Below are 18071 nucleotides of genomic sequence, written 5' to 3'. Positions count from 1 at the left end.
TTCAAAGCCCCCTCTCTCCCCCCCGCTCAAGGGCTACGGCCGGGGACTTTTGATATGTTCACCTCCTAACTTGTCAAACCGAGTTACGGAGTCAAAAATTGTGTTCCGAGCATTTCCCTCTACAACTTTTGGAGCATTCGTTGCCTGACCTAAGTAGCTTATTGAATTTCTTTAAAAACTTTTCTGTAAAAGGTTGACGGGTGTTGGGTGTTTATATGGTTTCGGTCGATTATTATCATTTGCATTGCCCATGATGACTTACTAGAATTACGAGCACACGAGACACTAATAGTAGTTTGACAAACCTTGGTTTTCAAGAGGTATTTTATATTGACATTTGCTGTCACAAATTTGCTGTCAGATTTAGTCGCAAACCGCACGCAAAGTGCACACAAATGTGTCGACACCTTGTTACGGAAAAGTGTAGACACGGCGACGACACTTTGTTTCGAAACAATTCTAGACACATTGTGTGGACTCTGTTACGACACATCTGACATTTAGTTACCACTTTGTGATTCTGCGACTGGAATGGTTATATGGGAACTTTTATTATTGTTAGTTCCCAATAGTTAAACAAACTCATTAGTTAAATACGTAGTCAACTAATCTCCATTAGGCTGACCCCGGGATAAGTTCAACCATCAACGAACGTCGATAACAGTGTTCTCAAATGTGATAACAACTAGTGATGTGGCTTATCAGAAAATATTACCGGAAATGTGTCTGAGAAATTCTGGAGTTGCTTTCTTTGACAAATATGAATGTAGATATAGATATAGGTATACTTGTATAAGTATGGCAAATAAATTCTTTAACTTTGACTTAGACACGTATTTAACAATATTCTTAAATTATGTTTCTTGTATCAGAGAGCCTACCGCAAAAACCGAAATCAGGACCCCTATTCGACAAGCGACGTCTGACGTATCGTGTTGATCTCCCGTTGATGTGGGAAAAATCATAAGTTCTGGAATACGTACAATGTCAAAATTTGACGTTAGCAATCCACAGTTAGGTGACAATAACCAAACCACCACCCCGAGTTCAGAGTTGAGTTTTGGTCGTAGCCAATGGTATTATCCACAGGGGATCGAATCAACACTTGATAGAATCAACATGCAATAAAATCAACTGTTGATTTGACATGGATGCGAAATCTGACAGTTGTACATGTCAATAAAATATGCTTAATAACATTAGGATAGGTTAAGTTAGGTTAGGGAAAACAAAATTAGGGTTTTTAGTGTTAGGACAACTGATCATTATGACAAACAATATTAGGGAATGCAAAGATAGGAGAAAAGACTTTAGGGATTCAGATATAGATCCATGTCGGGTGTCATTCTGAATCCCTAACAACGTTTGTCCTAAAGTCACTTGTCCTAACTGGTTTGTCCTAATGGGCACATGCCCTAACGATTAATTGTCATATCGATTATTTTCCATAATGTAAGGTTCTGAAAAATGGTTAGGTTTTAGAACTTGCTGCCACAAAAGTAGGTTAGGTTAGGGTTAGAACTGCGACCCTCGCAAAAAATAAAATATGCTTAATAACATTAGGATAGGTTAAGTTAGGTTAGGGAAAACAAAATTAGGGTTTTTAGTGTTAGGACAACTGATCATTATGACAAACAATATTAGGGAATGCAAAGATAGGAGAAAAGACTTTAGGGATTCAGATATAGATCCGTACATGTCGAACTTGGCCCCATGTTTGGTCTATTTGTACTATTTGGTCTATTAAAAAAGAGGGATAAGAGGTAGGTATAATATTCTCTGATACAGGAAATAACAAAATAATCCGTGGCACATCACTACGAGCAAACGATTAACATTTTATCTAGTACACGGCTAACTCTGGCCAAATGTTGACCGAAATGTATATATCAGTGTTTTTCTTCGTTTTAACCTTAATTAATATAGACGGTGCAATCATAACCAGATATGATGAAAGTGAATGTAACTTGGACCCTCAAATTGTACACGATATAGCATCTTATAAAAATGTGACGCAGGCAATTATGGACGAGATCAAGAATAAAGGATTGGGAGAGAGAATGTTTGAACAGTAAGTTTGTTAATTTTGTCAAGCAGAAACGGCTGCGAACTTGCTATTGTATGGTGGAAATATTCGCTGTATTGGGTAAGCTCTTGGTAGCTCAGATGGCAGAGCACCGGGCTAGCGATCCGGTGGTGGTGGGTTGAAATTCCAACACAGTGATTTTTTCCGCTTTTATTTTTGTTAGTAAGTTTGTTAGTGCAGTTTCGTTAATTCGCTCGTTCATTAATTGTCTTTTGTTTACCTTTATTTTATCTGACTGGTAAAGAGAGGATATTGATTTTACAAGTTTAAATATATGCAATGTTTACATGTGATTTTAGCACGCTTTGCAACCAAAACAGATTTAAGTTTTTTATGAATTGAAAAATATTCAAACTGCTTCAAATTTACTAAATCTTGTTCTTGAAAATAGGTATGTGTTTTTAACAAGCTTTTATTAGGTCGACCTGTATGTAACTAACTATGTAATGGAATCTAAGGTAACTAATTTAACCATCTTCCAAGGATCGTAGCGTCATGAAAATTGGCAGCTGTATGTAGTTCTGATGACAATACAATAATTTGGTACTGTCGAACTGATCTGATGATGGAGACAGGAGGTGGCCATACTATAGGAACTCTGTGATGAAACAACGCAACCTAATTGTGTTAGGGTTTTTTAGAATTGTCTCGATGTATATTCGTTGTCTGTCGTAAGAAAAGTTCAGTCAGCGTTAAAAGCTTGTACGAAAAATATATTTTTTTGCCAAAAACTTATTTTAAGTATCATTCTGCGCTGTTTTTTAACTAACTTACACTTTAAATAAATGAAAAATCTTTTGAGGCAAAGCTCTTTAATTAACATTTTATATTCAAGGTATACTTTATTGATACCGTAAAATATTTAACGTCCGAGAACGGGAATTTAGGACGCTATGAAACCCAATCGTTCCTCTAATGGGCCGTTATATCAAATAGCACTCGATTTAAATTTGATGGGATTATAATAATTTTAATACGTTTCGTGATTTTATGTTTCAAAAAGGATAACTAGAGGGATCACTAGTATATGGGAAAACAATAGATAAGGTGGTGGGATAAGAGTGATAAGACTGACATAGTTAGGGGCATAAAAATATCATCGATTATCTCTAAAATTTAGTTAATTAGAATACCGGTTTCGTTGAGAAAGTTATTTAATTTAAGCTCAGGAATGCGCCCTTGATATTAACGGACTTTTAAAAAACACCGTTACGTATCTATGTAATATTTAAAGTTAAAACTCTTTGGTTTTCAACATAGTTTATTTTGCTCGTGGCAAGACAAACAGTATGAGGATTGATAGTGATAGTATTACCCCGGTGATAATCTTACCCCACCTTACCTTACCTAATTGAGTTAATCAATTAGCTGACCGTAATAACTTCTTACCAACTGACTTAGTTAAAGTAGACGGGTCAAAAACTTTTTTTGTATGAGATGGTATGAATTAAAGTTACGCGGACCTTTTATTTTACGGAACTTTCCTGTAGACATCATAGAGCCTAATTTTCGTACTTATCGTTAAACACATGTTTCTACTTCTTCTTCTCAAAATTGGTATGATCAAAGTCTTTTTTTAAATCATTTATTTACATACAATATATATACAGTGGTACTACTAAACGAAATTAATAACTAGCTTAAATCTAAAATAGGCCCTTGAGGCATTGTACCAAGGATGCTGGCGGCATTTCCTCGCTGTATCGCAATGCTGATACGTTGTGCGAGGTAGCCGCCAGCTCTTCGGTCACCAGTTACGTCAACCAGACGCTTCGCGATTTCTGCGAACAACTTATGCGCGCTGGGACCCCATGGACCTAGAGTTTCAACACCAAATGGTACAAAATGGTACTCTCTACCGAGGCTCTTATATTTGTTACGTTTTAGAATTTCGGCGCTTTCCGCCGCTCCGCCCGCTTTTACAGTAGTTCGTTGGAGGTGGGACGGTGCCAGTGTGTCTACGCAGGTAGCATCCCACACCAACATCCGTCCCAAGCTCCAAGGGACTAAGGACACTCCATCGGGCCTCTTGCCATCATCTCTGATAATGCCAGTCGGCTCAAGAAGAGCAGGCACATTGATGATGGCAAGAGACCGACGGACTATGTCATTAAGCGACGCATGTCTCGAAAAACGGCCTGCACTTTTTTGACAAGATAATCCGTGGTGTCCCAGTCGGTCCACGTCCGTGCCACAAGAGCATATGTGTGGCGTACACACCGAAACCCCGAGTCGCAAACCAGTCGCCAGTCTAAGGGAGGCCGGATCCAAGAAAGTACCTACCAGTATTGGGCGAAGGATGGGCATGTAGCCAGTAACCGGCTTCCCGGGCTCCGACCGCCAAAAGCCTCGCGCGGTCTGGACCTGTACAGTTGTTTAGGAGAGTATTGTAAGTTAAATCACAGTAAACATTATCCCAACTCCTTTGTGAATTTGGGTTGTCTGGAAATTGTTTGCCTGGGCAAGCAATTTTAAAAGCATTTTTGGCGTCCTCAAAGCCCGCGATCTCACAGTTTGTGGGCAGAGCCCTTAAGATATTTCCTATGAGACCAGACGTGCTATGAGTGGACGCCAAAAAGGCTGGGGAAGCCACACTGGAAATTTTGCGAATTCCTAAACCTCCAAACCGAATGGGGAGGGACGCTTGAGACCAGGAAGGCTCACTTAGCTGAATGTTTAGAATCGTCTCTAAACTAATTTTGATCAAATCATCTATGGGCGACAATAAATTTTGATGTTTCCAGAAAGGACAACAACGGAGCACATACGAAAATTTAGGGACAAAAAGGCAGAATTTAAGAATCACAAGAGCATAATGAGGGCTAATTTCGAGTAAGCGATCCGTGTGACTTTTGAATTTAGTTATGGAGTTAGAAATATAATCGGGAAAAGATTCTTCGAATATAGGAGAACCCAGGAGGCAAAGAGATACTTGTCTACTGATTTGATATTGGGAGTCAGATCGTCAAATTTGGGTTGTAAGTTGGTCAAAGTACAAGAAGAATAAAGAGTTCGCATTTACTGAAATTCAGTTCTAAACCAATATTTTCGAAACTACTCTTAATAAAAGACAAATCAGAGAGTACAGTATTCACGTCACCTCCTAGGGTTCCGTCATCTAAGTACCACACATTGAATTTTGATTTTAAATTTTTGATAATTGGATTTATAGCCAAACTAAAAATTGCTGGTCCGAGAGGGTCACCCTGCTGACAGCCAACCTCGGAAGATAATTCATGTGACTTGTACATTAATTTAGATGAGTCTGAATAGCAAAAGAAAAGGTAATTGTATAGTTCCGGAATTTTGTCCTTAACTTCTGTCAGCAAGGTGTCTCTACTAACCGGATTAAAAGCATTTTTAACGTCAATTTTGACAACAATTTCGCAATCATCGAGTGAAATGTAGGTCCTTAGGGCATGGACGGCTGCCTCGCACCCACCTTTCGTGCCGAAACCTAACTGTATTGGTTCAAAAAGGGATTGTAATTTTGATCTAATGTGTCTAACCGCAATTTTTGAAGCCAGACGTCGTAAAGTAAAGTCTTAGAAAACTATATGTAGCTACCTTAATCGTTAACTATTGTAATGTCCACAGAGGAGCCAACGGCAACTTTCCCAAACGTTTTTAACCCAAACCAAAACCTATAAACATTCGCTTTGAAGTTGGAATGTCCCTGGTTCGATCCCCAGTAATTGTATTCTGGGGCATAACTTTTTGTATTGTTTTACACAAAAATTTTCGTATTGTTTTTTTTTTGTTACCATTGTATGGTTGTTCCAGATTTGCAGCGTTTTTGGATAAATTTGGTGCTCGTCCGTCCGGGACACAGACATTGGAGAAAGCTATTGATCACATGATTAATCTAACGAGAGCACATGGAGTAACAGATGTTACCACTGAAGAAGTAGACGTAGGTATCTTATATGGGGTCGACATGCGTCAGGATTTCGCTTGACATGTCAGGATTTCTGGTCCTTTGTCAGGGTTGCGGGGGACTAAGAGATTTAATGGGAGCTTTTATATTTTATCTTAGGTAACGGTCATAGTCATAATCATATATTGGTCGCAATCCAAATTGTAGACGATGTCGACCACATTAGTATAAAAGCGCCAAATAAAGTAATCCCATTAATTGTAGTGGAATTTAGCCACTAAGCGTAGTGACGCTTGTTTTTAAACAAGAAATGGGGGAAAGATTTTGGAGCAATGACTGAGCTAGAATGTAAATTAAATACGATAAAAATAGAGTTTAAGAGTGACTAAGGAGAATGTAACCATGGTAACGAGTGACAAGAAAAAGTTGATTCATATATTAACAAAATTCTACTGTCCCAAATATTACACCCGTAGAACCAACATGTTAATTTCTAAGAATAATCATGTAATACATACATACATATTTATCATATATTGCAGGCACCACACTGGGTTCGTGGACATGAATCAGTGTCAATGATCTCACCCCGTGAAAAGAATATCGCAGTAATTGGTCTCGGAAGCAGCGTGAGTACTCCAAAGGAAGGGATAACGGCAGAAGCGATCGTCGTTCAGAGCTTTCAAGAACTCGATCAGAAAGCTAATGATGATATTAAGGGGAAAATAGTAGTTTACGATGTACCTTACATTAGTTACGGAGACACTGTGCAATATAGATCACAAGGTGCTTCTAAAGCAGCTAAAAAAGGTGCAGTTGCGTCTCTGGTTAGATCAATTACTCCCTTTTCTATATACTCCCCTCATACAGGCGCTCAGTATTATGACGATAAAGTACCAAAAATTCCAGCAGCAGCAATTACTCATGAAGATGCGGATTTGTTATACAGACTTCAGAATCAAGGTGAAAAGATTATTCTCAAAATTGAAATGTTCAGCACCTTTGATATGAAAAAGTCACGGAATACCATCATAGACGTAAAAGGTAAAGATTCTGATAAAGTAGTGATTGTCTCTGGACATATTGATAGCTGGGACGTAGGGCAAGGAGCTATGGATGACGGAGGTGGAATGATCATCAGCTGGCTAGCTCCAATAGCTTTGCACCACTTAAATTTAAGACCAAGAAGAACTTTGCGTGCTATTTTATGGACAGCTGAAGAACCTGGTTTAGTTGGTGCTCAAGCATATTTAAAAAAACACATAAATGAGCTTAATAATATTGATTTTATCATGGAATCAGATGAAGGTACTTTTAAGCCTCGTGGTCTAACGGTAGCTGGTTCAAAAGAAGCTCAGTGTCTTTTAGCAGAAGTACTTAAACTCTTTTCTCCAACAGACAATTTAAAGGAAAACGACTACCCGGGTTCGGATATAAATTTGATTATCAATAAAGGGGTGCCTGGGGCATCATTAATGAATGACAATGAGAGATATTTCTGGTTCCACCATAGTGAAGGGGATACATTGAATGTCTTGAATAAGATAGATGTCATTGACTGTGCCGCGTTTTGGACGGCAGCTTCATACGTTATCGCAGATATGAAAAAAGATATTCCTCGTAAAAGTAAAGCAGTTTAACTGTGCTTAATTCTGTCGTGGGTATTTTAGTAACAAATGAAGGATAGTCGTCAGACAATTTGTTTTTATTTCCTTATGTAACATATGCAAATAAACACCAACTCCTAATTGAATTAGCGACGATATTGAAGTTATTGTGGTAAAGTCGGCACATGCTGCAGACAGGTCACATCACAGTGAAACTAAAATAGTAAGTTACAGTACACAAGTTATGCTGGAAAAATGAAAAAGAGAAGTATGGTTAAATAATGTACTTTATGACTTTCTCTGATTGTTTTCTTATATTTATGATTTATCTCAAAAAGCTCGTATAATTACTACTTTAACGGTACGCATAGATGTCGCTACACGCCGCTCTAAGGTGTGTGAATAAACTAAAAGAATAATATCCACTATGAGTCTGTGATCGAGCACTGCCCCGCCACTCCTAACGATCTTAGGTGGCATTTGAGAACGTACACAGCACTTCGCAGTAAGCGCTCATAAGACTTCAAACCAATAAAGTAACCTCAACTATGCCGCGATGGTCCTTAAGTTAACGATAGCACCATAAAATACAGGCAGAGATATATCTCGGTGAGCGGCGTAACTATCGCAGCCACAATAATGGAAGATAGCACTACTAACGCCATCTGTTTGCAAGTTGTGGTGTTGTTGCAGAAAAAATGTAAGATTCGGCATTTTACAAACAGCGTCGTCTTTTTAGGCGTCGGCAAAGGGGGAGATGCTTCGTCACGCGAGGGCGGAAGGGCTGCTCTTCCGCAGCGCCGGAGCCATCCAGATCCAAAAGCCTCCCCCGTCCCACACTCCCGTAATAGGTCTGACGACCTGCAGATTTGATGGACACACCAGCATTTTTCATAGTGTTGATGAGCAGCGCCACGGGTGGTAAATTAAAGAACTAATTCGACCAAAATGCCGCGGCAAATTGCAGGTATTTTACAAAATGACTTTTTACAATTTGCCTTCGGCAATTTTACAAACGGCGTCGTCATTTAACAAACGTGAAAACTTTTGTAAAATTATGACGCCATTTGTAATCAGCGGAAACAATTTGCCTGCGACAGTGTTATATAGTAACTTTTACAAAATAATAATGTCCTACTTCTCTGTTTTCGTACTAGCATGAGGTTGTAAAATGAGTTAATTACGCAGTACACCAGGTGGGAGCTATTAATTACTTGTTTCGTCGTTTCCAGCCAAAAACAGCTAATATAACGTTAAGTATACGGCTCTTTAGCAGCTGTCACGCTATTAATTTAATAAACGGTGCTTTCGTTTTCGGAACAATTGTGTTCAGTTTAATTTCTATTAATAAGTAACCCACTGATCTAAACTTTTATGAATAGGTATTTGATGAAGACACCACTCACTGTCAATTTCCTTCATAAAGTGACGGATTGAACGTCATATGCGGATATGGCAGTAACGCGGCGGCGAACGTCACTTATTTTTATCAAGCAAATACCGTCTTACTGCAATGTTATGCCGCCAGAATGCAGCACTAACGCCTATCTTAAACCATAGAGTAACTTATACATACTGTGCCTTAAACTGTTTTATGACAAGTTATCGAAGATAATAAAATATGACATTGATGCATCAATAAGGCGGTTTGTTCACAAATGGAAACCGGGAAACGCGAAATTCGAAATTTAGTTAGAGTCGCACCAAGAAAATTCTGCAGCGGATTTGATAGCCCACGCAGTGTAAGTGTTATGTATACGTCATAATTTCATAGAAGTATGACGTTTAAAATGACACTTGCACTGCGTGGGCTATCAAAATCGCTGCAGACTTTTCACGGTCTGACTCTATCTGCGTCTTTATCGGTCGATTATGCAAGAGTGGTAGAGAGGTTAGATAACGAAATTGTGATTTTCTTGTTTCGCTGTAGACCCTCAGATTGTGATGGATTGTTGTAGTGGCGCCCCCTACGCAGAGTTTCGCGTAATCTTCCCTATTGTCAAAGCAGCTGTATATAATGTTGCAACAGTAAATGTGATAACAGCGTAACCGTAATTCCCTCGTGACGCGTCCAGGCACGCTCGTTGGGATAATATTGGAAATGCCACACACGGACGCGGAGCTATGCCCAAGATGGTCGGCCGAGAAGCCAATACAAACTTTTTGAAGTGAAAACTTCTTTAGCGGCGCTGGGCACTTTTTGAGGTCAGGAAAAAATGATAAACTCAAAACAGCGTAAGGTGATCACGTAACCGTAACGTTTGGATGGCCACTCATTTAGATGGCATTTAAATCAATAAAGAAAAACTCAATGACATTACATGAAAAAGGTTCTAATCTTGTACGGGTTGAAATACGAGGATCTCACAGTTACATTCTAACTTTATATCACTCAAATATAATTCAATAAAGCTACATCATGATGAAATCGCTAATAAAAGTGAACTCTAGTATTGGTGAATAAAACTCAAAATATCATGACCAGCATATATTTAGATGCGAGGTCTGCAAGGTAACTTTACAATTTCTATTCGAATTTTCAACAATTATTGCTACAAATTTGAATTTCGAATTTTAAACAAGCTCACTGACCAGCAATTTCGGAACTAAAGTTTTTCAATAGAAAGGAGGATGGGTCAATTATACATAGTGCTGCAGACATTTTGGACTAGTCATTGAGTTTTCACTTCTGTCGGCACTCCCGGAGTGCAACCCGTTTTTTTAATACCACATCGGTGGGAAACAAGCATACGGCCCGCCGGATGGTAAGCAGTCACCGTAGCCTATGGACGCCTGCAACTCCAGAGGTGTTACATGCGCGTTGCCGACCTTTTAAAAACCTGTACACTCCTAATACTGATTTAAACACTCCTTTTTTGAAGAACACCATACTGTAGACCCTCGGGAAAACCTCGGAAGGGAGCTCATTCCACAGCCAGAGCGTCCGCGGGAGGAAACAGATTACAGGCCAAACCCAACCATATACTTAATGTGATACTGTTCTAACATGGATCTGACATCATTCCAATATGAGATGGTTCCAATTTCCTTTACAGGACCCGTGCTGAATTGCGTATTATTGCAACTTTCAACCAAAAATATCACTTTTGACACTGACAGACAGGACCGTCTTAAACTATGCTGGAGCCCCTGGGCACATAAGAATTTGGGGCCCTTTTGGAAAGTAAAGAAAGCTAATTAAACTAATATTTTAATATTTTTCTACTATGATGTTCTATTTATTATGTGTAATCAAATAATTATACTGTTACTGTCTGTCCTTCGGGGCCCCCTGAGGATGGGGGCCTTGGGCACGGGCCCCGTGTGCCCTTATGGTAAAGACGGTACTGCTGACAGATCAGTATCCGATCAGTATCATATTGGAATTAGATCTATTAACGGCTTCCCTGATAGAAGGGATCAAAGTGGCACTTTTCTATTTTAGGACACATTTTTATCTTTTTATGCATAATATTTTTTTAGCTTAAATAATTTTTTGTAACATAATAATTCCCTCATGTCACATGGTAGCAACATTATTTCCAGGCGTTACTCTCGGGATTCTATTATAGAATCCTTCGCTTCGTTCAGGATTAGGCCCTCGCCCTAGGAGGAGTACGCCTTTGCCGTAAACATTTGTAATTTTGCTCCCTTGTGACACAATCTATGTTTTCCCGGAAAACGGATTCATACATATATTTCAGAGCAGTCCGTGACAAAATATAAACAGTTATTTTGGCAAAAAAAAAAAGAAAAACTAATTCCCTGCACGGAAAAATGTTTACAAGCACATGGCTGACAATGTCATTTCGACAAGCGACCTTACTCAAGATTTAGCATAGATAATTTTACGAAAGCGACTCTCATCTCCAAGCGGAAAACTCAGGTGAATATTACACTGGGTTTCGTTGTTTTCCTTAACCGAAAAATAAATAACATATTAAAATCACATTTACATCGCGAATTTATTTTATTACCTTTATTTACCGACGTTTTTACACAGGTTTCACTGGTCGTGGTCGCGGCTAACTGATAGCCCTGCAAAATTAATAGAACTTAAGAGCGCTCTTACAAGAAAAGTCGAAATAATGCAAAATTGATGATACTAGTCGACGAAATTCAGGACTTTGCGCTCATTATTAGAAACAATGAGTACTTGTTCCAGTAAAAGCGTCTTCTTATCTTTATAAATATCGTTGTAAATATTAGAAAAAGGACTTATTAAATTAGTAATGATTTTTTTTCTGATGGTCGTTTCCGAAAAACCCCGTGAAGCACTGAATGGCGAGCTCTTATTTGGAAATGTTGAGAATTTTACTCTGCTAAACCTGGCTATTTTGTGTTACTAATACCCTGTACTTTAGGCATATCAAACTATATTTTTCCTACATACCTTTGAGAAAGAGAAAATCAAAGTAAAACGAACTCGATTTTCTCTCCGAAACAAGTGTCAATTCCTACGAAAATCTACTTAATATCGAAGTCATTTTCATACTCAAGCAATCTGCAACGTTTGCTTATGCTGTTGGTATACATTAGTGTTTATGAAATTCTACTATAATTTTTTGGCAATTTTTTGAAAACTACTCTATATTACCGATGACGCGCGCTGCGCCAGCTCAGTGCCGCGGCAGAGTTTGTAGAGGTAGGACGTGTGTCGGTCGGCTCCGCACATTTTCAACGGCGACGACGAGGTTTTTTATCATTGTGTGCGGCGGGCGCCGTGTAAAACGCTATACTGTGTGCGTGTAAACCGCAACGAGAGACTTTGATCCTAGCACTGTTTTTATAGTATTATAATTTATAATGGTACAGTTTAATAAACTACCGGACAGGATTAAAAATATTTGAAACGACCTGACATTCTATATGTATTTATTTGACTCAAGATAGTACTCAGGGTCTGATGATGGAGCCGGAAGGTGGTCACCGGTACCAATCAACCATGCAACTAAACCACTTCGTGTTTAGGCTCGTTTTATTCATCTCAACAAGATCTTTGACACAAGATAGTACTCAGGGTCTGATGATGGAGCCGGAAGGTGGTCACCGGTACCAATCAACCATGCAACTAAACCACTTCGTGTTTGGGCTCGTTTGATTCGGCTCAACAAGATCTTTGACTTAAGATAGTACTCAGGGTCTGATGATGGAGCCGGAAGGTGGTCACCAGTACCAATCAACAATGCAACTAAACCACTTCGTGTTTAGGCTCGTTTTATTCGTCTCAACAAGATCTTTGACTTAAGATAGTACTCAGGGTCTGATGATGGAGCCGGAAGGTGGTCACCGGTACCAATCAACCATGCAACTAAACCACTTCGTGTTTGGGCTCGTTTGATTCGTCTCAACAAGATCTTTGGCACAAGATAATACTCTGGGTCTGATGATGGAGCCGGAAGGTGGTCACCGGCAGTGGCGTGCACTTCATAAAGGCAAAAAGGCACTGCCTACCCTACTATAATTCCGATGTCTATCCTCTTAAACTACTTAATTTAATTTATACTTGATCGTACTATCAGTAATCGATATAACTTAAAACATTCTAAAAATTAATAAGCGCTCCATCTACCGGTTAAGCTTTGTCATCAAGTCATCATCTATAATAATTCTACGCGACGAAGTTTACACCACGCGGCACTAGCGCCGCTACGTGCCTTGCACGGCAAAGACAGAAAACATTTCCGTCTAAATCTTTCTATGTGTGCCTTCGTCGTTACGCGGTTACAGTGTAGTGGGCCTTCCTATAAGTACGAGCACACAATTATACAAGTAACGCACACATTTAGACGCAATAGGCAGTGTCTTTCGTACCAAACCTAAACGAATGAAGCCCGAAAGTTTCCGAATAGTTCCGATGTTTATGTGACTATTTTAAAAAGTAGCATTTGCTATGGTAATTTAGTGCAAATACGAGACTATTTTTTTATTCGTTTACAGTATTTGGTTAAGTTTATTTTCATTTTTTATTCGGTCGCCATTGTTTGTTTGTTTTGGTGAGTTTATGAGATAACAGTTAACAGTTGCCGGAAATTATAAAGTGCGATTAGTGAAAAAATGGATAATTTAACTGTGAAAGTTGTGGTGGGTGTGTGTGTGTGCAAACTATTAAAAATGATGCGTTTACGAAGCTTTCGTTTAGCCAAAAAAAGAAGTAAGTAATTGAAAAGACTTGACAACAAAATGAAAACCATCACGCAATTTTTTTGGTGAGTTAGTAGCTCTCATTTTTTAAGGATCCGTATCCAAAGGGTAAAACGGGATCTATTACTAAGACTCTGCTGTCCTTCCGTCCGTCCGTCTGTCATCAGGCTGTATCTCACGAACCGTGATAGCTAGACAGTTGAAATTTTCACAGATGTATTTCTGTTGCCGCTATAACAACAAACACTAAAAACAGAATAAAATAAAGATTTAAGTGGGGCTCCCATACAACAAACGTGATTTTTGACCGAAGTTAAGCAACGTAGGGCGGGGTCAGTACTTGGATGGGTGACCGTTTTTTTTTTTGCCTTTTTTTGCATTATGGTACGGAACCCTTCGTGCGCGAGTCCGACTCGCACTTGCCCGGTTTTCTGATATAATTTTGCCTACCCAGTCCCAAATCTCTGTGCACGCGACTGGTCACCGGTACCAATCAACCATGCAACTAAACCACTTCGTGTTTAGGCTCGTTTGATTCGTCTCAACAAGATCTTTGACACAAGATAGTACTCAGGGTCTAATGATGGAGCCGGCAGGTGGTCACCGGTACCAATCAACCATGCAACTACACCACTTCGTGTTTGGCTTCGTTCGATTCGTCGCAACAAGATCTTTGACACAAGTTAGTACTCAGGGTCTGATGATGGAGCTGGACTGTGGCCACGGGTACCAGTCTACCATGTAACTGAACCACTTCGTGTTTGGGCTCGTTTGATTCGTCGCAATAAGATGTTTGACACAAGATACTACTCAGGGTCTGATGATGGAGCTGATGATGATAGACAGGTACCCGTCGCCACCTTCGCGCTCCATCATCAGACCCTGAGTACTACCTTGTGTCAAAGATCTTGTTGAGATGAATAAAACGTGCCTAAACACGAAGTGGTTTAGTTGCATGGTTGATTGGTACCGGTGACCACCTTCCGGCTCCAACATCAGATCCTGAGTACTATCTTGTGTCAAAGATCTTATAGAAACGAATAAAACGAGCCTAAACACGAAGTGGTTTAGTGGCATGGTTGATTGGTACCGGTGACCACCTGCCGGCTCCATCATCAAACCCTGAGTACTATCTTGTGTCAAAGATCTTGTTGAGACGAATCAAACGAGCCTAAACACGAAGTGGTTTAGTTGCATGGTTGATTGGTACCGGTGACCACCTTCCGGCTCCATCATCAGACCCTGAGTATTATCTTGTGCCAAAGATCTTGTTGAGACGAATCAAACGAGCCCAAACACGAAGTTGTTTAGTTACATGATAGACTGGTACCCGTGGCCACCTTCCAGCTCCATCATCAGACCCTGTGTATCTTCAGTGTCAAATATCTTGTTGAGACGAATCAAACGAGCCTAATCATGTTACTACATGGTTGATTGGTATCCGTGACCACCTTAATCATCATCAGATCCTCAGTACCAGTTCGTTTTTAAACCCTCGTTGATACAAACTTTACAACCTATAGGTACCAAATGCAATGACGAAACATGTAAATAAGCGAGTAGGTACCTATAATTTCTTTCGAGTAATATACCTTCATAAGTACGAGTATGGGGCTATTCATAAATTACGTCGTTTCAAATGGGAGGAGTGGGGAGGGGGGGTCTGGACATCGGATGATGGTAACATGACGTAGGAGGAAACAGATTCATCCGAAGCTTGATTTTTGGATGATTTGAGGGGTGGGGGGGGTCAAAAATCGTCAAAAATAGATGACGTAATTTATGAACAGCCCCTATGTACATTTGCACTGCATTTAGTATTTTCGTACTTACCAAATAACAGTTTTAGAACTTTAAAAGTTAAGTACAGTTAGTGTTGTTATGGTTGATTTCAATATGCTTCGCGAAGGATCAAGAATGTTTAATCCATCATTGTAGTGCGAGTGTGGTAGAAGGGATCGGCATACTGAGCTCGCACGGCCTGCCGCAGCGCGTAAAATACCTAAACTCGCTCAACGCCGAAATGTAATAGCGCTCTTAAGTTACTACCAAAGACTTTCGGTACGTATTCAAATTTTTTGTTTTCTTATTTAGCAGAACCTAAACAGCTGAGTCAACTCCTAAAAATGAGAAATTCAAAGATTTACAAATCTCTATAATAAAATGCATTGTCTTCATAACAAAGGCTTGAGCGTTATTTTCAGAAAACATGATCAGGAAATCTGCGCCATTTTGTCGTCTCACCAAACCATTGTCATGCCTATCACCTGCTAAACGTATTGTCTCGGAAAATTTGAAATGTATTGAAATTTATAAGGGAAGGTAAATATCAGTGAACGGAATGTAAACATACGCTGTGTATATGCCAACAGTACGGTTACCATCAGTTTGTCACTGACATAAACGCCGTCGAGAACGTAATTTACTTTCTATACATCTCGCTCGCACTCGCATATTAGTGCAAACGGGACGTATAGAAAGTAAATTACGTTCTCTGCTTTCGGGCATTTTCGGCTGCATCACAACTCGACGTTCCTTTGCGTGCACAACCACAGATAAAATAATGACTTGAATTTTGACAACCCTAATAGCCGAAAGGGATAGTGCGATACATTAGAAAGGGACAGCACGATTCGTCCCTGAATCGCTGTCAAACTTCGGTTTTGTAGGAAGTTTCTTTTCTGTACGGTAATCCAATAGTAACTTATTCTGTGGTACCTACTACGAGTAGGTAGTATATGTGGAAGGTGTAAGTCCTTTTCTCTAGAGATTTATGAAGGTTTTACCTCCTTTAACTGGCCAGCATAAATCAGTCAGAGCGGAATAATGGAGATCTATCGACAATCACACGAAGGTTAGTCTTATCCTAGGAAAATATTACGGTAACTTAGAGCATTTAATAACTGGAGTCGCCTTTATGAGCTTACCCCTCTGCCGAAAAACTTGCACAATTGTGCAAACTTTTGTATGGACTGACATGGCTATTTGTACGTTACGTACAAATCATGTAGAAATAGCAATACATTTGACGTCCCCTCCCTCGCAAAAATCGGCAGACTGTTTTGTACAGAAAATGACAGCCATGACGTCTCCAGTTACTAAATGCTCTATGTACGGTAATGATGACTTACGGCCTGATTTGTCCTTAAGATACGTCAAAAATTTGCTACTGATACGACATGGATCGGATATGTCAATGTCAAAAGTGACGTTTCTTAAAAAAAAACAACGGGTTGCACTCCGGGAGTGCCGACAGAAGTGAAAACTCAATAACTAGTCCAAAATGTTTGCAGCACTATGTATAATTGACCCATCCTCCTTTCTATTGAAAAACTTTAGTTCCGAAATTGCTGGCCAGTGAACTTAAATTTGTAGCGTTAATTGTTTAAAATTCGAATAGAAATTGTAAAGTTACCTTGCAGACCTCGCATCTAAATATATTTGGTCATGATATTTTGAGTTTTATTCACCAGTACTAGAGTTCACTTTTATTAGCGATTTCATCAAGATGAGACTTTATTGAATTATATTGGAGTGATATAAAGTTAGAATGTAACTGTGAGATCCTCGTATTTCAGCCCGTACAAGATTAGAACATTGAGCTTTATTGCTTAATATAAAAGTCCAGTTTTAAATAATTGACCTGATTATGATAGGTACGTTATGACTAAAGTTCTTTGGTGAATAACATTGTCCGTCACACATGACATAAGTCACGCAAGCGCCCTGCGCCGCCTACATGAAACAGCCGGCTCAGGCATACATTTTCGCCGTGCGATAGAAAGAGAGGAGAGACGCCTTCGCGTTACGCGTTACGCTGTCCCGAGTTTATCATTTTTTCCCCACCTCAAAAAGTGCTCAGCGCCGCTAAAGAAGTTTTCACTTCAAAAAAACGTCACTTTTGACACTGACATATCCGATCCATATCATATCATTAGCAATTTTTTGACGTATCTTAAAGATCAAATCAGGCCGTTACTGTATTATTTGAGCCGGGATATCAAATGTGAACAGACTAGAATAGTCTGGCAAAGCAATTTTGACAGTTACGGTCAGCAACAGAATATAATAGACGAAGCCTACATTTATGTCTATAGTGCGAATATAATAGTAGAAATTTAATAAAATAGTACTAAAAAAATTCAATACGAAATTGTTGCCATGTATAAGCATTTTACGTCAAAAATGTGACAGTTAGGTACGTAGAAAGTGGCGCCCTCATTTATTTTCTACTATTTTATGTCTTATGTCGCACGCTACGGCTGTCCGGTCAATGCTCAGCGAGCTGTGACCTGAACTCACGGCGCCTTTATGCTGTACAACATACCAGGAAAATTCATCAAGCAGCGTTTCATTC

The 18071-nt window shown here is 39.4% G+C and overlaps 1 protein-coding gene across 1 annotated transcript; it reads left to right on the top strand.

Moving 5' to 3' along the window:
* Window positions 1-1811: 1811 nt before the first annotated feature.
* Window positions 1812-7661, top strand: LOC134806245 (carboxypeptidase Q-like). The gene is made up of 3 exons (XM_063779474.1): window positions 1812-2071; window positions 5870-5999; window positions 6506-7661. Exons 1-3 carry the CDS (start codon window positions 1869-1871, stop codon window positions 7601-7603), a joined length of 1431 nt encoding a protein of 476 aa, XP_063635544.1. The 5' UTR covers window positions 1812-1868; the 3' UTR covers window positions 7604-7661.
* The last annotated feature ends 10410 nt before the right edge of the window (window positions 7662-18071 follow it).

This window comes from Cydia splendana, chromosome 3 (genome assembly GCF_910591565.1).
Source record: "Cydia splendana chromosome 3, ilCydSple1.2, whole genome shotgun sequence".
Lineage (NCBI taxonomy): Eukaryota > Metazoa > Arthropoda > Insecta > Lepidoptera > Tortricidae > Cydia > Cydia splendana.
Note: the sequence above shows the minus strand (reverse complement) of the source record. Positions and strands in the feature narration are given on the sequence as shown.

Coding starts and splice junctions, on each gene's coding strand:
- LOC134806245 (XM_063779474.1), top strand. CDS start 1,869: ATGTTGACCGAAATGTATATATCAGTGTTTTTCTTCGTTTTAACCTTA. Junction 2,072..5,869: donor GGAGAGAGAATGTTTGAACA/GTAAGTTTGTTA, acceptor TGGTTGTTCCAG/ATTTGCAGCGTTTTTGGATA. Junction 6,000..6,505: donor TTACCACTGAAGAAGTAGAC/GTAGGTATCTTA, acceptor CATATATTGCAG/GCACCACACTGGGTTCGTGG.